Raw genomic sequence first — 27587 nt, forward strand, 5'->3', positions numbered from 1 at the left:
AAGTGATGTTTGAAACTTATTTTGCTGGTGATTTGGCCAGTGAATTACCTTCTCAACTGAAAGAGAGAACTCAAGAATGTAGAGGAATTTTTAATCATAAAAGCTTTACAAATTATTTTAGCCCTAATCATTAGAATCTAAAGTAGTTACTTAATTTTCCAGGTTATATTTTATTGCGTTTTCAGGGATAATTTACTTTCATGATATTTAGGGATTTACTGAACTTTCTGATACCCTTTGAATGTCCATAATCTCCTCAAATTTACTGTAGATAAACTCAGTAAATTCTAACTGATTTTAAGGCCTTATGCCATGTATTGCAAGTGCTTATTTGTTCATTCACTATTTCTTGAAATAATCCTAACTTGGCTTATTCATTTTACACAGTGGAACTATAAAGCCCTTCATTATTCTTATAGGAATCTGATATTTTCATAGAACTCAGAAAATAACCTTTTGGGGTTCAAAACCAAGCCACGGCAGCAAAATAAAATAAAAAAAAAAAAAACATTTCAAATTGCTTCATTGTTCAGATAAGGAAAATAAGGTCCAGAGACATTAAAGCAACTTTTCCAAAGTCAGTTATTTCATAGAATGGTTTCCCTCTGCACTTTCCATCCCACTTTGGTTTTCTTTTCCATTACCATGAAGCTATGTAAAGAAGTCCACAACAAGAAACAAAAAGACACGAAAACTCATTCTTCATTTTATTTGTATGTCCCAACAACTCATCCCAAATACTAAGTTCAAAAGAAAAGCTGCAGTTCCTTAGTATTAGCGCTAGTTTATAGTAACAATCATTCCTTTTATGTCTCTAGCTTATTTTACCCTTCATTTTAAATTGTAAATCAAAGCATATATTTTTACATGTTTATATACAAAAAACTTCAAAAACAAATTAATCCCAATGTTGGTTCAAGAGGTTCCACTTTAGAAGTGGTATAGTACTATGAAATATACATCCTTTTCCAAAAGTCTCTCAGGACTTGGTGAGTTTCAAATATTCATTCACAAATGTTTCCCCTTTAAGCTTAATGAACCATATACTTCATTTCTGAGTAAATCAGAGGAAATATTACAGAACACGCTTTGTACAATACAGCACCACTACTGAGAAAGGCTCGAGGTTTTGTAATCCAAGGTTCCGATTTAAAGCAAAAATATATGGCATAGACTGCAACAGCAAAGAAGTGTCCAATTAAAACTACAGGGTTAGGAGATAATCTGTAATAGAAAAAAATATATATGATTGGTAAGACCCAGAAATTAAAATTTACTCCAAAGGTTCCAATTATTTATCATCTATAGAGCTCAACAAACATTCTTCATTTTAAAGGACTTTACAAGCTTACGTCTGCATGTTAAATTTGATGGTAGGAGCAAATAAATTTTTTTTTTCACAAGGAACTACATAGAATATGTCCCTTTCAGAGATGCCAAGTAACTCCCCTCACTCCAGTTAACATTCAGTCATTTTTATTTTGAGCTGTTTTCTTTCACTCATCTTGAGATCCCAGGATGAAGTACCTAGATGGCCTGGCCTATTAGAGTCTAGGTTATTTCTAGTTCATTGCCTTAACCACAAAGCCACACTACAGCTGTTAGAGTCTAGGTTTTTAAAAAAAATATATCAGTATGAACATTCGGATTATAGATGAATGAGAAATGATTCAAAGAATTTTACTTTGCAGACTTCCCAAGAATAGTTCCACATATGTCTACACTGTCAAAACTGAGTTGGCATGAGTCTTTGCACTTCAATCAATTTAATTATTAAATTCAAATTTCTCAATTATTCATGGCTCCCACAGATCGGACCATGTGGGTAAACCCACCGGCAAAAACCAAGCTACTTTAATCAAGGGTTATAGCTTCCTCTACTTCTAATCAATGCTGTTGCCCAGAAGTAAAACAGTATAAAATGTTGCCTTCTTTTCTCTAGGCCACCTTCTAATTAGGATACTAATGGATAATAAAATGACAAAATGTATAAAGAAGAAAGATTTGTAATAATTCAGAAACTTAACAGTCTTAAGAAAATCTGGAATATTGGTTTCCTCTGTGCCATCAAAACAACTTACACTGAAAGCAGCCCAACAGGACCAGCAACACACTCTCCACCAAGTTTGAAATAAAGAAAACAGGCTTTTCTTAGCTGATGCAGGGAATCTAAAATAAAATTTTAAAATTACACTCAATCAAAATATTTACACGTTTATGTTAGGGTGCTAATGATATGTCAGAAAAAAAATGATAAAAATGTAACAAATACCAAACCTTAAAGATAATTTTTAAATAGCTAATACTAGAATTTTAACAACCAAGTTTTCTTTTAAATTCCATAATCAATATTATAAGTAGTAATATAAATATGAATAAACTTTTTTCTGTTAGTAAATAATTACTAACATTTCGGTCTCAGATTAGAGTTGTTATAAGTTATTTCCTTGATTTTGTTGTTAATTCACTAAATGACACAAAATACTTTGTAAACTATTTTTATTATAAAAGCACAATTCTAAAAACCAAATTCCCAGTCTTGACAATGCCCAACCCATCTAAGAAGTAAATTATCAAGTAAAAAGAATAGCTGTGAATAGTAATAAATAAAAATGCCTTATATCTGTACAGTTTGTAATACTTTTCAAAGTAACTCATTAAACCCTCAAAACATAGTATATAGTCATTTAATAACCTTTTTAACAGTTTAGAATCAATGCTATTTTAAGGTATGCCTAGATTTTTCTTTATAATAGTTTTTTTTAAAAGGATGCAATAGGTAAGCTTTTGTTCTAATAAAGTTCTTTCCTCCTCCAATCTTTCATAACTTTTTAAAATAGTGTTTTGTTAGTAGATTTAAATTCATAATGTAAAAACTCAAGACCTTAGAAAAGCTTAAAAGGAAGCACCCAGAAAAACTCAAAATTTAGTTCTTTTTATTTGCCCAACCAGCCACTTTAACTTCTATACCAATTTAGCAAGAGAGACTTGCTAAATGTACAATCAGTGAGTTTTTTTTTAATCAAGAGTTGATAGTTATAAGGGCTACAGAAAGCATTTATATTTTATCACCTTTTGTAATCATAGCCAAATCACTGATCACTAGGGCCTCGGCCAGGTCATACAAATAGCTATGTTTCAAATATATGAGAGTAATAGAATTTCAGTCATATTTATTCTTGAAAACCTAAAAGCCTAGTTTCATTAACCTAGCATGAACTGATTTGTACATGGCCGTGGCTGGGAGATGGCACAATTGCCTATTCCTCCTTTTTTTTCTTTTTTTTTTTTTTGAGACAAAGTCTTACTTTGTCGCCCAGGCTAGAGTGAGTGCCATGGCATCAGCCTAGCTCACAGCAACCTCAATCTCCTGGGCTCAAGCGATCCTACTGCCTCAGCCTCCCGAGTAGCTGGGACTACAGGCATGCACCACCATGCCCGGCTAATTTTTTGTATATATATTTTTAGTTGGTCAATTAATTTCTTTCTATTTTTAGTAGAGATGGGATCTCGCTCAGGCTGGTTTTGACTCCTGAACTCAAGCAATCCACCCGCTTCAGCCTTATTCCTCCATTTCTAACATTGCTTCTGCTAAGTCATGTTTTCCTGAATACATAAATTGACCATCATCTCTCTACAATATGAAAACAAAAATAAAAGCACAGGAATATTTCAAATATATAAAGGGTGAATGCATTCTGTTCCTTGTGCTTTTTCACAGGCAGCAACTCTAAACATGATTAGAAGCTCATATTCATTTTTGTAAAATACTACTTTAAAAAGAAATTGAAGAAACAGACTATGTTGCCTTTTAATACATGGCCCCAAAGACCTTCTACCACAATATTAGCATGTGGGGACATGCAAGATCTAGTCTGGACTAGAAAAATTCAAAATAATAAATACATTATTGAGGTATTACCATTAATGTTGTTTAAGGAAAGTCAGCAGCCTTTCAGACAAAGTGGTAGATGCATGATGATTAGATACCAAAAATACTATTCAAGGGTGGAGTTAAAAGAACTACCAACTTGGGAGTCAGCAAACTCAGGTAACATTTTGATTTCTAGACTAATCCTTAACTTTTTAATTCCTTTCCTGTGCTAAAAATCTGCAATTCAGTAATGTTCATTAAGAAATATCTATACTTACCATCTGTGCCAGAAAATAATTCATAAAGAGCCTGAGCAAGGATGTTTACAACAAAAGAATGAGATGTTTTTCTTGTCCAATAGAATGATTTTTTGGCCTGAAAAAGAAAAAGATCACTTAATATAGGGTAAGGAAATAAAACCTCATGTTTATAATCCCCTCAAACTGATATTTATCATAAGGACTACCTGCAAGTAATATTGCCTTATGTTTATCATTTACAAAAAAAAAACTATTTTCAGAGCAATGGATTATATGACACTCAAGTGGAATTTACAGCCATTATGAGCAAAGTGGCCCATGACAATCCAATATTAAATAATATTCAAATAAAGAAATTTCGAAATTCTGTAAGATTCATGGGTTGTAAGTCAGGTGTTTTAAGCCTAAATAAGACTGCCTAAGAACCATTACAAAGCATCGGGTTCCCAAGTACAGTGCCCATCAGAGCCCCATTGCTCTTAGGCCCCCCCCAACCCCCGAGAGAAATACATTTGAGACACTTTTATCCAAGAATAATTTAGTATCTTACCTGGAAAACAGCTGCATCATCATAAAGGTCAGGGATACCCTTTAGCAGTTTTCTCCATAGTTTTACATCTTTAAAAGCAACAGTCATTCCTCCACCAGTAAGAGGATGCCTTATATTATATGCATCTCCCAAAAGAAGGACACCTATGAAGAGAGGTAATTAATTAAGATCATAACATCCTGGAGCATCCCTTCAGACAAAACAAAACAAAAAAAAATGACAACTCTGTTAGTTTATAAAGATGATTAATGTAAGCTAATAAATAGGAAAAATGTGAAAATAGAAGGAAATGAATCATGACTAAAATTTGTTGAGTCAGAAATTTAAGAGTTGACTGAATCAATATTGTCGGGTACCATTAGTACCAGGCACTGGGGATACAGTGAGAACAAAAATATGGTCTCTGCCCTAATGAAACTCACATGCAAATCTAATGTTAAGTCCAACAATGTCAATACATTTATAAGGCCTCTTTCAAATTAAAATATGAAAATAGTAAAGAATCTACAGTTATCCCAGCACAAAAAGCAAGACTTCTACAAAGGAGAAAAAAAATCAAGAAATGTCAGCACAGGCTGGCAAAAATAAGCCAGAAACCTGGAATTTATATCAAGCGATCTTATTCTCTCACTACAATATCCAATTAATCACTGAGTTTCATGCATTCTAAACCCTAGATATTACCCAAATCCATTCACTACCTTTCATTTTACAACCCTAATTCTAACCTTTTGTGATCACTCACATGGAACGATTAAATAACCTTACTATGTTTCAGTCTGAACTTTCCTCCAAACCATCCTCCACAAAAACGTCAGAGTGATATTCCTAAAATAAAAATCTAATCATGTCTCCACCTTGTTTAAAACTTTTCAGGCCAGGTGCAGTGGCTCATGCCTGTAATCCTAGCACTTTCAGAGGCTGGGGCAGGAGGATCACTTGAGCCAAGAAGTTTGAGGTTGCAGTGAGCTATGATGACACCACTGCACTCTAGCCCAGGCAACAAGGCAAGAAGACCCTATCTCAAAAAAAAAAAAAAAAAAAAAACTTTTCAATAACCTATTGGAACTAAAAAATTAGTTCAGCAAGATTTCAAAATACAAGATGAATATGTCAAAATCAATTGTATTCCTATACACTAGCAATGAGCAATCTTGAAATTAAGAGCACAATTCCATTTACATCATCATCAAAAAGAGTAAAACACTTAGAAATAAATTTAACAAAAGAAATGCAAAACTTACACTCTAAAAACAAAATATTGTGGAAAGAAATAAACCCTTACATTTACAGTCAATTTAATTTCAACATGAGTGTCAAGACGACTCAATGAGGAACCAGTAGTCTTCAACAAATGAAACTGAGGAAATGGATATCCACATATAAACTGATAAAGATGGACCTCTTCCTCACAACAAACACAAAATTTAACTCAAAATGGGCCAAACACATAAATGTAAAAGTATAAAACTCTTAAAAGAGAATAAAGCAGTAAATTTAAAAAGCACAAATAGCAAAAGAAAAAATACACTGAACTTCATGAAAATTAAAAATTTTTGTACTGCAACAGATACCATCAAGAAAGTGGAAAGAAAAACCCACAGAATGAGAACAATTTTGCAAATCACATATCTAATAAAGGACTTGCACCTAAAATATATAAAGAACTCTTAAAACTTAAAATTTATCAACAGTGTTGTGAAATTCTGTCTACATTCCTATCTAGAAAATTGCCTTCTTCAGATCAAGGGCCGCCTTTTTAACTATATCCCCAAAGATTGCACATGACCTCTACACACCCAGTATCAAATAACCAAATATACCATAAAACTAATTTTAGCATTAGTAATGTGTTAATCCATAGTAACTGCTTCTGTCCCACATGTTATTCCCAGCAGTATAAATTTAATCATGTACATGTCATTTGGAATACTGACTTCATTATAAAATAAGTCCAATAAAATAATACCTCGTTTATTCACTTGTGAAGGAGGAAGGAAGCTTGCTGGCATGGCCCTCAAACGAAAATTCTCACTGGCTTCTAGGAATGGTTCTTTCAGGTGATCTGCAATAAATCCCACCCACCAAAATAAATTATAACATTTCAATTTCAAATTAGCAAATATTTCCTTATCAAGTATTAACAAATGAATACTATACATTTGTTATGGTAATTACATATATATCCCTAGTGATAAACCAAGGACTAAGTATTTTACTAATAAAATTATTCATTAAGCACTTAGCAATACATGCTAAGGAACGACTAAGAATCCAAGAAAAAAAATAACATAAACATACATGAGCCAGACGTAGTGGCACACTCCTATAGGCCTAACTACTTGGAAAGCTGAGGCAAGAGCATCACTTGAGCCCAGGACTTCTAGGTAGCAGTGAGCCATGACCATGCCACTGTACTCCAGCATGGACAACAGAGTGAAACCCTGTCTCAAAAAAAATCCACATCCACACAGCTAAATGAACAGACATTAGAGAAAGAGGGAGGCAAATTCAGATGAGTTAAGACAGGGAGAAAACCACCCATTCTCTTCTAAATATTAACAGATAACTATCATATTTAATATTTAATTTACTGTAATCAACATTTTGTAATTCAGATGAAACATACTACCAATTCACAAACAGCAGGAAGGTTAAAAAGAATTAGATTTAGAGGCATAGGCCAGCTCTACCTCTCTGAGCTTTAATTCCTTCATCTATAAAAAGGAAATGGTTGGATTAGCTCATTTCTGAAATACTTCCCAGTTTTAAAGTTCTGTGCTTCCACCTGTATAGAAAATGAACTGTCATACAGTTCCTAGCATAATCTGGGAATAGAGGAGTGGAATGCCTATGTTGAAACTATTCCATTCATACAAGGAGTAGAATGTTGGTAACCTAATATTAATAAAAACCTAAAAATGGTTTCTGTCCACGATTTCAGGGAGTCTAATTAACCTCAAGATGGGAATAAAACAAAGATAAATGCTAAAAATATCGAGTAATAAACAATCTTTTTCCTAAATACACATAACTCATTTTCCCACTGTAAACTTCAAAACTGGCTTAACTGAATGAGAATGTATTGAAATACTACCATATACATGTTAAAAATTCATTACTATAAATCTGTTTGTCTACTTCATTTCATTTCATTTCTGTTAATAACTTATAAGTTATTAAACAGAGTGGTTTCATTGAGTTTAAAAAACAACTTGAAAAAAGAGTATTTAAACAAAAGGTATTCATACCAAAGATAATTTCCTATTACTCTACTCACATCATAATTGACAATCAGCATTTCCCTTCAATTTTACCAAAATCCTTAACACTTTACATTTCTCTCCTATATCTTCCTAATTCTCCCAAAAAAAAAAAAAAAACCCCAAAAAACTAGTACCACAAAAACTTTAGATCTGTGAAAAAGTAATTTTTATAAGTGTTTTTACAAAGATGTCTAAACCTCATGAAGCTTTTGTATTCAACTCAAAACTAAAATAATCTTGAAGATCCCTTACAATGCTCATGTTCTGAGGGCAGGCATGTTGGAACAGTCATGTATGAGCCAGAAAAACCTGATATCAACCTTGGCTCTGCCACTTATTAATAGCTTATCCTTGGAGAAGCTAAGTAATGTCTCTGAGGCTTAGTTCTCTCATCTGTAAAATGAGAATGATAATGCCTACCTCATAGGGTAGTTGATACATTAAATGAAATCATGTTTGTCAAATATCTTTTAGTAAACATTCAATAAATGGTAGCTATCATTACTAAACAAGCACAAAAACAGTTAAGTTATACTTAAGAGATACTTCAAGAATTCTAACACCTTAGATTGCTGTCCAGACTATCTTACACAGTAATATATATGCCAATATTAATAATTACTCTGAAAACTATGCTTTAATTATTAATATAATAAAAACATATTGAAACTATTTTTTTTATTTGGAGTTTGTTTTGGTTATTTTATGTGCTAGTTTAAATAGTTCAGCTCCAGTATGTCTGGTTGCCTGGATGCATTTTTTACCTGCCATCCTTATCTCTGGCCTATTTTAGACACAGCTTTCGTGGGAACTGAAGACGGAGAGCCTTGGCGAGATTTGCTTTCAGACTGCAGATTACAATGGGAGTAAGATGCTATTTCTTACCAGGTATTTGTGGGTAAATTTTTTCAACCATGTATTCTCTTAAATTACTTGGCATTTCTCCTCGAATATCAACAAGTACTCGAGTTTCACTGGATGAAATCTGGTAGATGAGAACTGGACTCGGATTAGCTAAAACAAGTTCAGCATGATTTGCTTTAAACTGTGGTGCATTCTAAAAAAATAAAATAAAATATTTTAATAATTTTCAAATTTTAAATTGCTTTTATTTTTCTCTAATTACTCCTACATTACCTTCATAAGAAAGCCAACAAAATGAGATGAAACAGAAACTTTATTGGAGATCAGGTTTTTCCTGAATTTGGAGAAAAGCCCATCTGCAACAACAGTCAATGGAGCATGGAGTTCCTATAACAGAAATAAGGAAAACTCAGCAAAATGGTTAGAAATACATAGCAAAAAGACTACTCTTTAAAAATATGCATGAACATATTTAAATATACTACCAGATAACATAATAGAGGGTAGCTGAAGATAATGCCACTGAAGAAACTGTTACGTGGGCTTAGGTACTGTATGACTAATCTTTACAGATACCTCTGTCAGTCCCTGAGGATCTTCTCACTTTGCAGCCCTATCAACCAATCTGGGATTACTCTCCTCTTTGAAGAACAACAGGGGAGACAATGACAGGCAAGCATGGACCATAGAAGACTGAATCTTATTACAATTCCAAGGACTAACCAGATTCTTTTATTCTAAACTTCTCTAACTTCATATAGTGCTTTTTTTGTCAGCAGCTAGGGCTTATAAGAATCTTTGTACAGGCCAGGTCTGGTAGCTCATGCCAATAACCCCAGCACTTTAGGAAGCCAAGGTGAGAGGAATGCTTGAGGCCAGAAGTTAAGAGATCAGCCTGGGCAACATAGCAAGATCCCATAGCTACAAAACATTTAAAAACTAGCAAGGTATGGTAGTGTGTGCCTGCAGTCCCAGCTTCTCGGGCGGCTAATATTGCATAGGGTTTAAAGAGAACTCAGTCCATTGGATAAATATAAGCTGAATATCCCTAATCTGAAAATCTGAAATCCAAAACTTTTTGCATGCCAGCATGACACTCAAAGAAAATGTTCATTGGATCATTTTGGACTTCAGATTTTACAATTAGGAATGCTAACTGATAAGTATAATGCAAATATTCCAAAATCTGAAAAAAATCCAAAATCTGAATCCCAAGCATTTCCAATAAGGGATACTTAACCTGTATATTGGTGAGCCTACTTTTTTAAAAGGGTAGGAGAAAAAAGAAGAAAAAGTAACACCTCTTAGGAAGACATAACATTTGATAAATCTTACCTTAATATCTCCAGTCTCTTTATCCCTGTACTGAACTCCCATCACAGCATCATCTTCTTCTAATAACTGCAGCACAACACCTTCAATAAACGTTACACTAAAGAATAAACAGAAATGAATTCCTAAAGTAGCACACTTGAGCATTTAAATTAGATATAAATTCCATATTCCTTATCTCCAGCTGACGCACATAAACTGGACACACGTGTGCGCATATATGTGTGTCTATAACGTCTGCATTTTGAAAAAGGTCTGGAATGACAAAAAGCAAAACCATCATTTATGGGTTTCAGAATTATGTGTGATTTTATTTTCTAATTACTCAACATTGAATCCATAATACTAATGTAATGAATTAAAAAGTATCTTAAAAAGTAACACTAGATTTTTATCTTAATTAATTAAAAAATAAAATACAAGCAGAGAAACTTTACATACCCTCATACACTGATACACAGAGGGCGAAAAAGATTTGGAGTTTATCCACCAAATTGTTAAGAGTAGTATTTCTTTCAGAAGATGACAGATAATTTTTTTTTCCTTTGCTGATTGTGCTTTGTAGATAATTTTTTTTTTTTTTTGAGACAGAGTTTCACTCTGCGGCCCGGGCTAGAGTGGCATGATGTCAGCCTAGCTCACAGCAACCTCAAACTCCTGGGCTCAAGCGATCCTCCTACCTCAGCCTCCCGAGTAGCTGATACTACAGGCATGCCCAGCTAATTTTTTCTATATATTTTTAGTTGGCCAATTAATTTGTTTCTATTTTTAGTAGAGACGGGGTCTCGCTCTTGCTCAGGCTGGTTTCAAACTCCTGACCTTGAGCAATACTCCCGCCTTGGCCTCCCAGAATGCTAGGATTACAGGCATGAGTCACCACACCTGGCCAATAGATAGATAATTTTTATAATCTTCTTTATATTTGGGGGTATTTTTCCATTTTCACACAATGAACATATTCTTCTTCCATGGATATCAAGTCCTTTCAGTACTAAGGATAAGTCCACTTACTTCTTCACTTGCTCTGACAATACTTAAGTCTTCATCAATCATGGGTTCTCATGTTTAAAACTTTCTCAATTACGGTGTTTAAAGGCTACAGGCAAATATAAGTTAATAATCAAGAGAAGCTAGTCCTGTCAGACTAGGTAGGTCCTTAGTGAGAGTGAAACAGTAATTTCTCCTTGCAGTTCTCTGTCCTGACTTTTAATAGAAGGTATCATAACCACAAACCATAACTCTGAAATGGGCACACATGGACTTATCCAGGGGTCCCCAACTTATGTGAGCTGTATAATTATTTCATTATAGATTATAATGTAATAATAATAGAAATAAAGTACATAATAAATGTAATACACTTGAATCATCCTGAAACCATCCCCCCTCCCCCGTCTGTGGAAAAACTGTCTTCCATGAAAGCAGTCCCTGATGCCAAAAAGGTTGGGAACTGTAATCCAATCACATAATTTTTTATTTAGTCAAAGGAAAATTTTCTAATTCTATGTCAAAGGAAAATCCTCTTGATTATTAGTGATGCTGAATTAAAAAAATAAAAAATGTAAAATAAAAAAACCAAAGGAAAATTCTCTATATGATATTCTTAACAAAACCACTGAATCTAATACTCTTCTAACTTATGGTTTACTTTAGTATACCTATGTTCTATACTATGCCTAAAACATTCACAAAAATGTATAAAATCTAATTTGTACAAAGGCCAAGTTTAAATGTGTTGATTCTTTAATATTACATATTTGAAGTAGTCTTACTTGGGCTCTGCCATAGCTGCTTTCCGGAGACTCATGATGAATCTTCCATGATGGAATGCTCTTCCACTCTGCACTTGATTGTTTTCTGACAGAGGGTAAGGAATCTGAACCTCTGATTTGCTTTCCCGATCATGAATCATGTAGCCATGTACAACCTGGGCATCGAAACCTTCCACTGTATCTGCAAAACAATTTGGTTCAAAATAATCAATTTTGTTAATATACTCAAGAGTTATACTAGGAACCAAGAGAGACAAAGAGACATCAAAAATTAGTTTCTGTGTTCATAAAGCTAAGATACAGTTTCCAGAACTGGACAATTAATATAACTATTTGAGAAATCTTGATGCTTCTGGAGGACAATGAAGAAATTAGCAAATCATTTAAAGATAATGACCAACTATTTCAGATCTGTAATTCCATTTCACTTCAGAAAGACAAGAAAATACAACATGAAATGAAATAAACCACAATCCTCTCCTGAGTAAACCTGTTGTCCACAAGTAAACTTTGTCCACAAAGACAAAGGAACACATTCAGTCCTTCTTAATACTTTTTTCAATGTATGAATATGTAGATTTGTCACACAAAAAAAATAGAGGATAAAATAAAACCAATATGAAAATTTTTAAAAAAGATCAATTTACACATAAAGACTCAATATACAAAAAAGTAGATTTCCCAAACCAAATGGAAAAAGTAGAATTATTTTGCAAACATTGATAATTACATATTAGCCATCAAAATTGACTCAGGACAAACTAGGGTATTTTTGGTAAATCAAATAATTTAAATGGTAGCAGCAAACAAAACACTGAATTCATTAGGTTCATATAAAAATTGCTTTCTTACGTTTAAAGCAGTAAAAGAAGTTGGAAAAGAAAAATATTTCAATAAAAAATATAACATTTTTAAAGTGCCAATTGAAAATTAAGAAGTTTAAAAATTGATTTAAAAATGATAAAAACTAAAATAGTACTTTGGGAAAAGTATATCAAATAAAACAAAAGATTAATATTTACAGTTAAAATTTATTTGTTAAAATCATAGAAGAAATATTAAGATTCCCATAGTAATAGACAAAAAAAGTGTATCAATGATTCACATAAAGCAATATAGAAATAGTGAACAGGAAAAATGTTTAAAACTTGATTTAAAAAAAAATCAATGAAATAATAAGACACCAAATCTATCCTAATCCTCAGCAAGATTATGATAAAACTGATAAATTCATATATTACTGGTGATGCTATATACTAATATTACAATTTAGAAAGTAATTATAGCAGTAATTATCAAGAACTATGAAGAAGTTAGCATCATTTCGTGTAATAATCTTACTATTGGAAATTCATCTAAGATATTATCCTAAAGACATAATATTTAATATTTAATAATCTTCAACATGAAAGAATAGGTTCACTACAGTTTTATATAAAGAATAAAAGAAAATAATCTAAACATTAATCTAAGTTTGAAAAGTAAAGTCCATTATGACATTGAGAAAATACTATGCATAGGCTTAAAATGATAATGATAAAGAATGGTTATGATGATCAAGAATGGTTAACAGAATTGGAAATATGTTTGTATTAAGTAAAAAAGTAGACTTTATCATGTATATTAAAATAGTGACATAAAATATGTTTAAATATGCTATGGACTGAATGTCTGTATCCCCCACCAACTTCATATACTAAAAACCCTTAGATGGTCTCAATCATTGTTGTGACTTTAAATACCATAGATATGCTGACAGCTCTGAAATGTGTAACTCTGGACAGCCCAAACCATTCCTCTGCACACTGCCTTCATATTTTCATCTCTACTTCAGTATCTCAATAGGTTCCCCCCTAAATATCCCACTACACCTGTTCCTGTGTCTCTCCAGGTCTTCTTCCTATGAGCAAACGGTATCACCATCTACCAGTTGCTCAAGCGGAAAGCTAGGAATCACTTCTGATAGCATCCTCTTCCCTCATATCATGCCACTACCTTAGTACATCATGTCATTTCTATCTCAATTTTATCATGAATCTGTCCACTTCTCTTTATATCCTCTGTCACCATGCTAGTCCAAACCACCATCATCTGTCATTTGAATCAAGCAATTAGTCCCCACTAGACTACTCCTAGCATTGATTCTTGCCACCCCACCACCAAAATCTTAATAGTCTACTCTCCACACTGTATCCACATATTCCTTTAAAACAGCATTCTAGGCTAGGCACAGTGGCTCATTCCTGTAATCCTACCACTTTGGGAGGCCAAGGAGGGAGGATCACTTGAGGCCAGGAGTTCAATACCAGCCTAAGCAAAAGTGAGACTCTGTCTCTACAAAACAAAGAAAAATTAGCCAGGTGTGGTGGTGTGCACCTGTAATCCCAGCTATCCAAGGAGCTGACGCAGGATAGCTTGAGCCCAGGAGTTTTAGGTTTGCACTCTAGCCTGGGCAACAGAGTGAGACTCTGTCTCAAAAAATTAACATAACATAAAACATATAACAAACATAACATAAAATAAAATAGTATTCTATGGGGGGCGGAGCAAGATGGCGGACGAATAACACCGCCAGACAGAGGGTCTCTGCAGAAAAGACCGATTCTAGCAGAAACTAGAGGAAAGAAGCAAGAAGACGAGCATACAGCAGACAAGGGCCGGAAGGAGGGGTACCTGAGACCCCGGGAGACTCCAGGGGAGGAGGCTGCGGAGGAGAACTGGAGGCTGAGACCACCCGAGCAGCCCGGAGACCAGCGGCAAGGGTAGGTGGATCTGCTGTTTCCCCTCCCCTGCATTCGGAACTGCTGGTGGGCTCCCCAGCGGGTGGAGAGACCTGCGGACACCAGCCCAGAGACTGCCGCCGCCTGCCAATGGTGAGCCTGTAGCAGACGTGGCACCAGGTTCCCAAATTCCTCCGGGCACCTCCGTGTGCACAGACCCGAGCCCCGCGGCAGGCGCCATATTGCCTCCTCCCCCCCTCCGCCGACCCTACCCGCGGCTGCCCAGAGAGACAATACAGCCACCAGCCGGAGGCACCTCCAGGGAACGGGACCTTCCCGTTTGGGACCCCGCCCGCCCTCCCAGGTGCTGCTGGCACCGTGTTCCCAGGAAAACGGTGCCGACTCAGAGGCTGAGAGACATAGACCCAGCTTGGGCTCCCTGTGGGTGAATTAGGACCGGAAATCCTCTCCCTGGTGGGAATACAGTTTGAACTCTGGGACCCAGAGGTCGGACCTGCAGACCAGATCCCCTGCACCAAGGGCTAGCATTGCCCGGGGCACAGAAGGGTTATACGTGAACAGCCTACTGAGGTCTGTGTGCCTCCAGGGGTGGATCGGCGTCCTAGAGGGCAACCCTCCTCCCAGGAGGAGGCCGTGCGCCCAACCCAGGTGGCTTTCCTGTGCAGGGAACCTCCCCGCCGGCATCACAGTCCGGGGAGGCCTGGTGGCTTGTGGTCTGGCCTGCTGGCAGAGGCCCAGGAGTAGCTGCGGAGTTGGGGAGGCTGGAAAGAAGCGAGGCCTGCTGCAGACTGCGGGTCTCAGACAACCCCACCCCCACACCCAGACTTTCTGGCTGAGCGGGACCATTCCAGCCCCGCCCTGACAGCAGAGAACAGAACTTTGACCCCTGCTAACGGCCTGAGGGCAGGCTTACCCAACCCAGCTCCGCGCAGAAGGAGAGCTGATAACAGGACTCAAAATCAACACCATAGCCTGTTCCTCCAAGCAAACGCCACCTACTGACAGGGACGGCATCTTGCACAGCCTTTCCACGGCACCCACTGACTCAATATACAGGGAGTGGTCCAATTTCACCCACAGGCACCACCTAACGCCTCAGAAACTAAACAAGGTGTGTGAATACCCAAACAATAACCTAAGGAAAGAAACAACAACTGATCGACATGGGAAGAAATCAGCGAAAGAACTCAGGAAATATGAAGAACCAAACGGAAAACACACCCCCAAAGAGGAGCACCAGCCCCCTAGAAACGGACACCGACCAAAATCAGGCAACCAATATGACAGAAGAGGAATTTCGTATGTGGAACATAAGAACACTCACCCAGCTGCAACAACAACTCAACAACCAGCACCAAGAAACCACAAAAAATCTCCAGGATATGAGAAAAGAAATAGACACATTGAAGAAAAGTGTAACTGAACTCCTGGAAATGAAGAATCAATTCAAGGAACTACAAAATACAGTGGAAAGTCTCAAGAACAGGGTAGTTCAAACAGAAGAAAGAATCTCAGAGCTTGAAGATAACACCCTCCAATTAAATAAATCAGTCACAGAAATAGAGCAGAGAAACAAGAGAAAAGAGCAAAGCCTACAAGAGCTGTGGGATTATGTGAAGAAACCTAATGTGAGGGTCATAGGGTTACAGGAAGGGGAAGAAGACAACACTCAAGGGTTGGACAAGCTGTTTGAAGATATAATAGAAGAAAATTTCCCAGGCCTTGCTCAAAATCTTGATATACAAGTTCAAGAAGCTCAGAGGACCCCTGGGAGATTCAACGCAAACAGGAAGACGTCACGACATGCAGTCATCAGACTGACCAAAGTATCAACTAAAGAGGCCCTTCTAAGAGCTGTAAGACAAAAGAAGCAAGTAACATACAAGGGAAAGCCAATTCGAATAACATCAGACTTCTCTAATGAGACTTTACAAGCAAGGAGAGACTGGGGCCCCATTCTCACTCTTTTGAAGCAAAACAATGCCCAGCCTAGAATATTATTCCCTGCAAAACTAAGCTTCGTATATGAAGGAGAAATAAAAACATTCTCAGACAAGCAAAGGCTCAGAGAATTCACCAAGACAAGACCAGCCCTACAAGAAGTACTTAAAACAGCGTTATGCACGGAACATCATAAAAATAACCCACGAATATAAAAACAACCAAAACCCAAAGATATTAAAGGCCAGATATTATAATGGCTCAAGACAGAAATCATAGCAACAACATCCAACCCAACAGAATGATCAGTAATCTACCTTACCTATCAGTTCTCTCAATAAATGTGAATGGCTTAAACTCTCCACTCAAGAGACATAGGCTGGCTGAATGGATAAGAAAATACAGGCCAAGTATATGCTGTCTTCAGGAAACACATCTAACCTGCAAGGATGCATATAGACTAAAAATAAAAGGGTGGAGATCAATATTCCAAGCAAATAGAAGCCAAAAGAAGGCTGGTGTGGCAGTTCTAATTTCAGACGATTTAGTTTTTAAACCAACAAAAGTAGTAAAAGACAAAGAGGGTCATTATATAATGGTGAAGGGCACAGTCCAACAAGAAGAGATAACAATTTTAAATATATATGCACCCAACTTAGGTGCACCCAGATTCTTAAAGCAAACCTTACTGGAGCTAAGCAAATGGATTAATAGCAACTCCATAATCGCCAGAGATTTCAACACCCCACTGACGGCACGAGACAGATCCTCCAAACAGAAAATTAATAAAGAAATAATGGACTTAAACAAAACTCTAGAACAATTGGGTCTGACAGACATCTACAGAACATTCTACCCAAAATCCACTGAATATACGTTCTTCTCATCAGCTCACGGGACATTCTCTAAGATTGACCATATCCTAGGACACAAAGAAAATCTCAAGAAATTTAAAAAAATAGAAATCATACCATGTACCTTCTCAGATCACAGTGGAATAAAACTAGAAATCAACCCTAACAGAAACTCACATTTCTACACAAAAACGTGGAAATTAAACAACCTCCTACTAAATGATTACTTCGTAAATGAAGAAATCAAGACGGAAATAAAAAACTTCTATGAAGAAAACGACAATGGAGAAACAAGTTATCAACTCCTCTGGGACACAGCTAAAGCAGTTCTGAGAGGAAAGTTTATCTCTATAAATGCCTATAACCAAAAGACAAGAAGATCACAAATAGACAATTTAATGAAACGACTCAAAGAGCTGGAAAAAGAAGAACAGACCAACCCCAAACCCAGCAGAAGAAGTGAAATCAACAAGATCAAATCAGAACTAAACGAAATTGAAAACAGGAAAGCTATTCAGGAGATTAATAAAACAAAAAGTTGGTTCTTTGAAAAAATAAACAAAATTGACACGCCATTGGCTAAGCTAACGAAAAGCAGAAAAGAGAAATCTCTAATTAGCTCCATCAGGAATAAAAAAGGAGATATCACAACTGATCCCAAAGAGATACAAGATACAATTTATGAATACTACAAAAATCTTTATGCACACAAACTGGAAAATGTGGAGGAAATGGACAAATTTCTAGAAACACACAGCCTCCCTAGGCTCAACCAGGAAGAAATAGATTCCCTGAACAGACCATTCTCAACAGCTGAAATAGAAACAGCAATTAAAAATCTCCCTAAAAAGAAAAGTCCCGGTCCAGATGGCTTCACACCCGAATTTTACCATACTTACAAAGAAGAACTAGTACCTATCTTGCAGAAACTATTCCACAACATCGAGAAGAACGGAAACCTCCCCGACACCTTTTATGAAGCGAATATTACTCTGATACCAAAACCAGGAAAGGATGCAACAAAAAAAGAAAACTACAGACCAATATCCCTAATGAATATAGATGCAAAAATTTTCAACAAAATCTTAGCTAACTGAATCCAGACACTTATCAAAAAAATAATCCACCACGACCAAGTGGGCTTCATCCCAGGGATGCAGGGATGGTTCAACATACGTAAATCTATAAATGCAATTCACCACATAAACAGAAGCAAAAACAAAGACCACATGATTCTTTCAATAGATGCAGAAAAAGCTTTTGACAAAATTCAACACCCTTTCATGATACGAACACTTAAAAAAATAGGCATAGAAGGGACATACCTAAAAATGATACAAGCCATATATGACAGACCCATAGCCAACATCATACTGAATGGGGAAAGATTGAAATCATTCCCACTTAGAACTGGAACCAGACAAGGCTGCCCACTATCTCCACTTCTGTTCAACATAGTGCTGGAAGTCTTGGCTACAGCAATCAGACAGGAAAATGGAATCAAAGGTATCCAAATAGGGGCAGAAGAGATCAAACGCTCACTGTTTGCTGATGATATGATATTGTATCTAGAAAACCCCAAGGATTCAACCCATAAACTCCTGGAACTGATCAATGAATTTAGTCAAGTCTCAGGATACAAAATCAATACACAGAAATCAGAGGCATTCATATACGCCAACAACAATCTAATTGAGAACCAAATCAAAGACTCAATTCCCTTCACAATAGCAACAAAGAAATTAAAGTACCTAGGAATATATTTAACCAAAGAGGTAAAAGACCTCTACAGGGAGAACTATGAAACACTGAGGAAGGAAATAGCAGAGGATGTAAACAGATGGAAATCCATACCATGCTCGTGGATCGGCAGACTCAATATCATCAAAATGTCTATACTACCCAAACTGATCTACAGATTCAATGCAATACCTATTAAAATCCCATCAGCATTCTTCACAGATATAGAAAAAATAATTTTACGCTTCGTATGGAACCAAAGAAGACCCCGAATATCAAGAGCAATTCTAGGCAACAAAAACAAAATGGGAGGCATTAATATGCCAGATATCAAACTATACTACAAAGCTATAGTAATTAAAACAATATGGTATTGGCACAAAAACAGGAATATTGACCAGTGGAACAGATGTGAGAATCCTGATATAAAACCATCCTCATATAGCCATCTCATCTTTGACAAAGCAGACAAAAACATACGCTGGGGAAAAGAATCTCTCTTCAATAAATGGTGCTGGGAAAACTGGATAGCCACCTGTAGAAGGCTAAAACAGGACCCACACCTTTCACCTCTCACAAAAACCAACTCACGCTGGATAACAGACTTAAACCTAAGATATGAAACTATTAGAACTCTAGAGGAAAAAGTTGGAAACACTCTCCTAGACATCGGCCTGGGCAAAGAGTTTATGAAGAAGTCCCCAAAGGCAATCACAGCAGCAACAAAAATAAATAAATGGGACATGATCAAGCTACAAAGCTTCTGCACAGCCAAAGAAATAGTCATGAAAGTAAACAGACAACCTACAGAATGGGACAAAATTTTTGCATCCTATGCATCCGATAAGGGACTGATAACTAGAATATACTTAGAACTCACGAAAATTAGGAAGAAAAAATCAAATAACCCCATTAAAAAGTGGGCAAAAGACTTGAACAGAAATTTTTCTAAAGAAGACAGAAGAATGGCCAACAAACATATGAAAAAATGCTCAACATCTCTAATCATCAGGGAAATGCAAATCAAAACCACAATGAGATATCACTTAACCCCAGTGAGAATGGCCTTTATCAAAAAATCTCCAAACAATAAATGCTGGCGTGGTTGTGGAGAGAGAGGAACACTCCTACACTGCTGGTGGGACTGCAAACTAGTTCAACCTCTGTGGAAAGCAATATGGAGATACCTTAAAGCGATACAACTGAATCTACCATTTGATCCAGCAATCCCATTGCTGGGCATCTACCCAAATGATCCAGTGACACTCTACAAAAAAGACACCTGCACTCGAATGTTTATAGCAGCACAATTCATAATTGCAAGGCTGTGGAAACAGCCCAAGTGCCCATCAATCCAAGAATGGATTAATAAAATGTGGTATACGTATACCATGGAGTACTATTCAGCTCTAAGAAACAATGGTGATATAGCACATCTTATATTTTCCTGGTTAGAGCTGGAACCCATACTACTAAGTGAAGTATCCCAAGAATGGAAAAACAAGCACCAGATATATTCTCCAGAAAACTGGTATTAACTGACTAGCACCTAAGTGGACACATAGGTACTACAGTAATAGGGTATTGGGCAGGTGGGAGGGGGGAGAGGGGAGGGGGGAGGGGGGCGGGTATATACATACATAATGAGTGAGATGTGCACCATCTGGGGGATGGTCATGATGGAGACTCAGACTTTTGGGGGGAGGGGGGAAATGGGCATTTATTGAAACCTTAAAATCTGTACCCCCATAATATGCCAAAATAAAAAAAATAAAATAAAATAGTATTCTACACAAGGCAGGGTGTGACCCAATGGTGAATTGTGAAATGAGTTTCAACCTATAAACTGTAGAATGAGGTGAAATCATAACAAGTATTTAAAAAGTAAAATAGAAAATATTTCAATCAGACTGATGTATGTCTATATGAACTGAGTCAGGATGTAAAACGTGCTTGTTACTGTGAGTGGCTGTAAAGGTTTGAAGCCACTATTTTAGATGCATAAACGAGATATGTCACACTCCTGGATCCACTGCCTACAAAGCCCTGCATGATCTAGCTGCCACCTATCTCTCCAACCTTAATCTTAAGCCACTCTTCTTTCCCCATCATCCAGTTCCTTAAACAAACACTTACATAGTGTTAGGCACTGTTCTAAATGCTTTATGTGTATGAATCACTTACTATTCTTAATAACATTTTAGGCAGAGACCCTTATTACGTCCATTTTACATATAAGAGAACTAATAGAAGATTAAGTTACTTGGGTTAAAGTTGGTTACTCAGGCAAGATCATACAGCTTTTAAGTGTCAGAGCTGGTGTTCAAACCCAGGCAATCTAGTTCCAGAATCAATGGAACACTGTTATTTCTTACCACATACGCTAAGCAAGCTATTTCTCAACTTACCACCTAGGTATACTTTGTACTCTGCTCCTCAAGAATAGAGTGTTTATTTGTCTCATTCACCAGTATATCCTTGGTATCCAGTATAGGACCTCATGCAAAGCAGGCAGTAATAAATATTTCCTAAATCAATAGTTGGTGCTAAAAAAGCATTGACTGGATGGATGAATGATGCTTAAATAAAAGAGTCTAGGTAATAAAATTATAACAAGGCACATGATATACACTCTATAAGTAACAGTTCCCTTCACCTTTCACTAAATTTTATGTCCTCATTCTAGAATTTTCCAGTCCTTAATTTTGACCATTACAATTTTTTAGCCATTTCATTATATCTCATAAAATCTACTCCATATTTCCTCATACTACTAAAGGCTTATTTTATGCTTTGCTCTCCTTTTTATGCAAATGTATTGCTAAATGAGTATGGTAAATTTTATAAATGAAAACAAAATGTAATGCCTTTTTACTAGTCATAGGATGTTCTAAAGTGAAGAGTGCTTGCTTATACCCATAACTCTAATGAAAATCAATATGAACCTACCTCCAAGACCAAGGTCTTTAAGAACATGATAACCGCCTGGCTGCAGAAATTCTCCAACTATTCTGTCAGGCTCTTTTAAATCTCTCTCAATCACAGTCACCTTTCTTCCATCTCTGGAAAGCACCGCAGCCAAAGCAGAGCCAAGTATACCAGATCCCACGATGATAACTTCAGGATCACTTTGAGCAGAAACTGATGTAGAGGCAGCTGCTCCTGTTAAGGTTGTTTCTGAAATATTGGTTCCTTTTCTGCGCTATTTAAAAAAAGTAAATTATGTTTCAAAATGTATTAGATTTAAATCATACTACTATTCTATGTAGATGCATTGGACTTTTGTATCTTGGGCAAAAGCCAGAACCCAAACATTATCAAACCAAATGAACTGTTACATTTTCAAATCTGGACCACATATGTTATAAAAATCAATATCAAAATATTGCTTAAATAAAAATATATATCCCATTAAAATTAAATATATATTCCTTTTTCTAAACATGATATTTATAAAATGCTATTATGCAGACACTTTTAGAAATACACACCAGGCCTAATATAATAAATGTTCACAAGGGGCTTCAAAGACTTATTACAGGGCAAATTCTATCATTAATTACTCAATACCTCAAATATATACTAAGCATCTACCAGAGGCAAATCACTTACAACTTCTGATCTGACTTCATGTTGCAAACTATTCAGCACCTTTTGGATATTTCCACTACTAATCTCTATCTTTTCCTTCTGGGTTTTCATTTGAAAAATCTATTCTAATCTAAAATCACTTTGGACAATGAAAAGTTGTCAAATCCTGACTACCGATCTATTAACTGAAGATTATTTAAATCAACAAAATTATAAAAGAACAAATAACCCATACTGCCCCATGGGCCTTGACTTGTTTATAATTTTAATTCTTAACACATAATCACATATTTAGTTTATCCCTTCCTTTTTCCCCATCCTCATACACTAAAGGAGCCTCATCAAACAGCTGGTCCCCAGATTTAGGAATAAGGACAGACATTAAATCTATCACTGGCTAGACTGACAGCAAAAATGTTAACTTTAATCATAAGAAGATGAAAAGTCCTGTTTTGAGAGATTTGTGGCCATTGAGAATAACAGTGCATATTGGCTTTTTAAAATGAATGATTCAATCTTGTAAATAAGTATTTGTTCTTGGTAGGTGGATTCACAAATCTGAGTACATTTCAGATACAGAATTGCAAGGAACCATTTTCCTTGAGTTCTCTGACCTTAATGATTACAATTAAATGTCATTTGAAGGGAGTTTAATAAAAGAACCCAGGCAAAAAGATAAAGCCTAAAATCCTCTAGAACTTTAATGCTGTGTGATTCTAATATTTACCTAGCACTCTGTTACCTCTATAGAGGTAAAATGGACTGGGGATTTGTCTATTTTACTTGTCTTATTTTTTTTAATTTCTCTTGGAGAAATACTTTCCTGTCCTTTACCAAAGGAGAAATCAACAGTCTATTCTTCCCATTAGTATTTATTAATGGCCAGAAAAACTGACTGTATTTACTGTTCTGGGAGCAAGATAAGCACTTTTTGTCATCTTAACCATTTTTCACTAGTTTTTCTTCCTAAGTTTTTCCTTTTACTTACATACACACACACATACACCCAAAATCCTGAAAGAGGAGCTCCGGAGGAAATCAAATTTTTCATAGCCTGATCAGCAGACCAAGTAGCAAAGGAAACTGACTCCACAGAGCACAATCTAACAACTCCCTGGCTTACAGCAACTAAAAAGAATACCTGAGGCATTCACAAAATAGAACCAATATTGAATGGGGGTAACCCCATTTTCCTACTCTAAAATTTCTTTTCTACACAGCATGAAAGACAGAAACAGCATTCCAGCCACCCAGATTAGTGTAGCGCTCAGTTACCCCGAGGGAAGTTATCTTAGATAACAATACAAAAGATTTCATATTGAGAATTAAGAATTCCCTCTTCCTCCTTTCCCATTCCTCCAACCCGCACTCACCAAGCCACCGAACTAACTCTACTTAAAAGGTTCCTCCTAACAGATGTATACTTCCTTTAGACCAGGAGTCCCCAACCGTTTTGGCACCAGGGACGGATTTCTTGGAAGACAATTTTTCCATGGATGGCTGGGGGGTGGGTGGGAGCTCTGCTGCCTTTTCCCTAACAGGCCCAGGGTTAAGGACTGCAGCTTTAGACTAATGTTAATACTTAACTACTACTTATTAGGCAGTTCTGAATCAGGTATTTTACAGACATTAAATCATTTAATTCCCTGACTACTAGCAAGAGTGGTGCCATTCCCTTCTAACCAAAGAGGTAGCTGATTCTTACAGAAAATAAGCAACTTGCCAAAGGCCTCACATCCAGAATTGGTGAAGCCAAAATTTAAATCAAGTCCCCCTCTTCTACTTTGCTAATCTATGCTGCACATATGGTAAAATAATGTAGATCCAGAACTCTATCTGTAGTCACCCTAATTTCAGGCCACTCTCATCCTTTGCTGGGCCTACTACTAAAGTCTCTTGCCTGATAACCCTGCTTCCACTACAATCCATTCTCCATACAGCAACTGGAATGTTATTTTTAAAAACTAAAAATCAAACACTATTACTCCCATGTTTATAATTCTCCAGTGTTCTTAGAGAAAACTCCAAACACCCATGGCCAACAGGCCCTAAATGATCTGGCCTCAGCGACCTCCCCCCTCATCTCCTACCGTTGGCCTCCTCTGCTCCCTTTGCAGGCATGGTAACTACACATGTATTTTAAGACCTAGTCTTTGCTTTCAGGATATTACCTCACGGATTTACTTAGTGCTCCATTGTAGGGGGAGGAGGGCTTTTACCCAAGGCTTTAAAATGTTGAGCATTTTTACTCTGCCTGCTTTCCAAACTGGTGTCACTTTCCCTAGTCAGCTGTCACTTCTTATATATAAGCAGTGGACTTAACCTGCAGCACATCTCTTTCTTTGCAGGTACAATGCAATCCTTACCCCAAGGGTTTAAATAAAACATTATTTTTTTCCATCATGGAAAGTGATCCTGTTCTTCAAACTGAAATTCTAACATTTCATAATCAAATCAATATCTAACCTCCATCTGAGGCTCACCAACGCTAAAGGAAAGAAATGTTTTCAATCATTCCTAAGGATGTAGCCAAGGCACAGTCAAGAGTTTTAAAAGAAAATCCAAATAAAGTTATCTAAGCTGCCATCTTTTGCCTTTTAAAGAGGAAAACTTATATCTGAATGACCCCAATCCTCATCTTAAAATAAGACACTCGTTCATTTGCCCGCTCTGAAATCAACCTACCCTCCTGGACTCGAGCTGCTCCTTATTTTCTGATCCAGGTGGAGTCTTGGCCCAGAAGAAGCCAATGAAAGGCAGAGCTGAGAGAATATCCGAGAAGACCGCGAACTGGGAGCCGCTCCGCTGGCGCCCCAGGAGGCCTCCGTTTCGGTGGCGACAGCGGTAGGAGAGCACCAGGCCCAGCGAAAGGAACACCAGCACGCACAACAGGAGCTCCTTGTTGGCCAAAGTGATGAAGTCCCCGCATTTCTTATAAAAATAGGTAAAAGTGGCAATGCCAAGGAAAGTCCACATGGTTCAAAAAGCTGCTTTGGTGGCACCAGTCGAGGTTGAGATTCTCCCCAGGTGGGTTTAGGTTCTCCCCAAAATGTGGTACCCACAGGAGCACGGAGAACCAGCCAAACTACAGCAAACACCGTCACTGGATTAGAAGTCAGATCGGACCAATTTTAAAAATCATATAAAGTCAGTATAAAATTATCCGAAGGGGGAAAGTTGTAAAGGACTTAGAAAGCAGTATTTAAAAATCACCTGCTCCAAGAATTCACGATTAGACACGCTCCTCCTCTTTCAGGCAATCCACAAATTCCTTTTTTAGGATGGGGCTTCCTGGGGGGCAGCGGCGGGTGATGTTTTATATTTTTATCTGGGCTCGTCGTGCTGTAAGTTTTTTTTCTTTTCTCTCACCAGCAGCAAGTGCCCTTTCAGAACTGGATGGCGAGGGGGCGATCAAAGAAATATCTGGACGCTGGGGAAAACGCCGCCTCGCGCTGGCGACAGCGGCCGGGAGGCTCGGAGCTGCGGCCAGCGCGGAGAAAGGGTCTCAGCCCACTTTCGGGGGAAATTACTGGCCGCCTTCTCCAACAAAAGACGGCCTCGGATCGAGGGTGCGGCGGCAGCCTCCACCTCCGGACTTCTCAGCAGGCTCCGGACTCACCAGCCCCGAAACTGCCCGTCCGCGACTTCGCTTCCCCGCCAGCGAAAGGCGGGCTCCAGAGAGACCTCAGACGGCGGCGGCGGTGGCGGCTCCCGGCGGCCTCCTCACCAGCATCCCTCGCGGACAGCGGCTGTCCCGGCGCGGCGAGGGCACAGTAACCAGGGCAGCCGCTGCGCGCACTCCCTTGCCGCCGGCCCACGCGCCTCCCGGGCCGGGCCAGGCGGGCTGGGCCCGGGGGAGGGTCCAGGGGGCGGGGCTACAGGGGCGAGCGCGCCCCGTCCCTCGGCCCCGCGTACAGGCCCCGCCCCATGCCGCCGCCGCTGGCCAATGAGGGCGCGCACCGCGCGGTATGCCGAGATGGCGCTATGCTGCGTTTGGCCAATCGCAGGCGGCGCAGCTCGCGCGGCGACGCCCTGAGAGACGCTAGGGCGATGTTGCGTGGTGTGGGTTGGGGGCGCGGGGACGGGCGCTGTGCGGCCGGTGGGCGGGTGAGGAGGCTACGGACCGCTCCCGGTTGGGGGCGGCGCTGGAGGTCGCGCCCCGGCCAGTTCGCCGCTGCAGCACCACCCCCTGGGGTCCTACCTGGGGAAGAGGTGGAGCTCGTTCTGAGGAAAAGCCTGCTGGAGCTCCTCCCCCGATATCGGAATGTTTCCGCGCATTTGCGAGCATTTACTGAGCGCCTACTACGTGCCAGGCCGTAGGAGAGATGAATCAGACACAGCTTTCGTGTCCTGTGCCTTGTGTATGTAGAGGGCGGTAGGAACAGCCATGGGTGCCCGAAGAACGTGACATTCTAGCTGAACCTGGAAGAATGAGTTGGGCGTTTGCTCTAAGAAAAGGGAAGGGTGTGCCTAGTGCTCGGGCTACAGGTACACTGATGAGCTAGCTAGCCCCTGTTGTCTCAAGGAGCTCAGAAACGAGGAGGTAGGGGCACTGGACAAAGAAGCCAAATACATAGTCATGTGTCATAAGTGCCCTGAGAAAGGGGTGGCCGGGAACCATGGAAACGGGAGGCAGCCCTTCACTGGGCCTAGGGGGAGTGAGGCGAAGAGGTGTCCTCAGGGAGAGGTTACCTGAATTGTATCCAGGACAGGAACCCCAGAGGGAACAGTATGAGTTGTACTATGACGGAACTTCCCTAAAATTTATTGAGGCCTAAGACCACAGTGCCTTTGCTCACTCT

At 38.2% G+C, this 27587-nt stretch overlaps 1 protein-coding gene across 1 annotated transcript; it reads right to left on the minus strand.

Moving 5' to 3' along the window:
- Window positions 1–684: 684 nt before the first annotated feature.
- SQLE (squalene epoxidase) lies at window positions 685–26633 on the minus strand. Its single transcript, XM_076005034.1, has 11 exons — window positions 25471–26633; window positions 22144–22396; window positions 11919–12099; window positions 10150–10246; window positions 9088–9201; window positions 8836–9007; window positions 6654–6749; window positions 4685–4827; window positions 4153–4249; window positions 2082–2169; window positions 685–1224 (listed from the first exon to the last, which is right to left on the minus strand). Exons 1-11 carry the CDS (start codon window positions 25759–25761, stop codon window positions 1032–1034), a joined length of 1725 nt encoding a protein of 574 aa, XP_075861149.1. The 5' UTR covers window positions 25762–26633; the 3' UTR covers window positions 685–1031.
- Window positions 26634–27587: the final 954 nt, after the last annotated feature.

This window comes from Microcebus murinus, chromosome 7, assembly GCF_040939455.1.
Source record: "Microcebus murinus isolate Inina chromosome 7, M.murinus_Inina_mat1.0, whole genome shotgun sequence".
NCBI classification, from domain to species: Eukaryota; Metazoa; Chordata; class Mammalia; order Primates; family Cheirogaleidae; genus Microcebus; species Microcebus murinus.

Excerpts from the sequence above, each read along its gene's own strand:
- SQLE (XM_076005034.1), bottom strand. The coding sequence starts at position 25,761 with ATGTGGACTTTCCTTGGCATTGCCACTTTTACCTATTTTTATAAGAAA. Across the intron at positions 2,170-4,152 it reads ATTATTTTCTGGCACAGATG|ATTCCCTGCATCAGCTAAGA; the intron begins GTAAGTATAGAT and ends ATTTTATTTTAG. Across the intron at positions 1,225-2,081 it reads CCTGTTGGGCTGCTTTCAGT|ATTATCTCCTAACCCTGTAG; the intron begins GTAAGTTGTTTT and ends TTTCTATTACAG.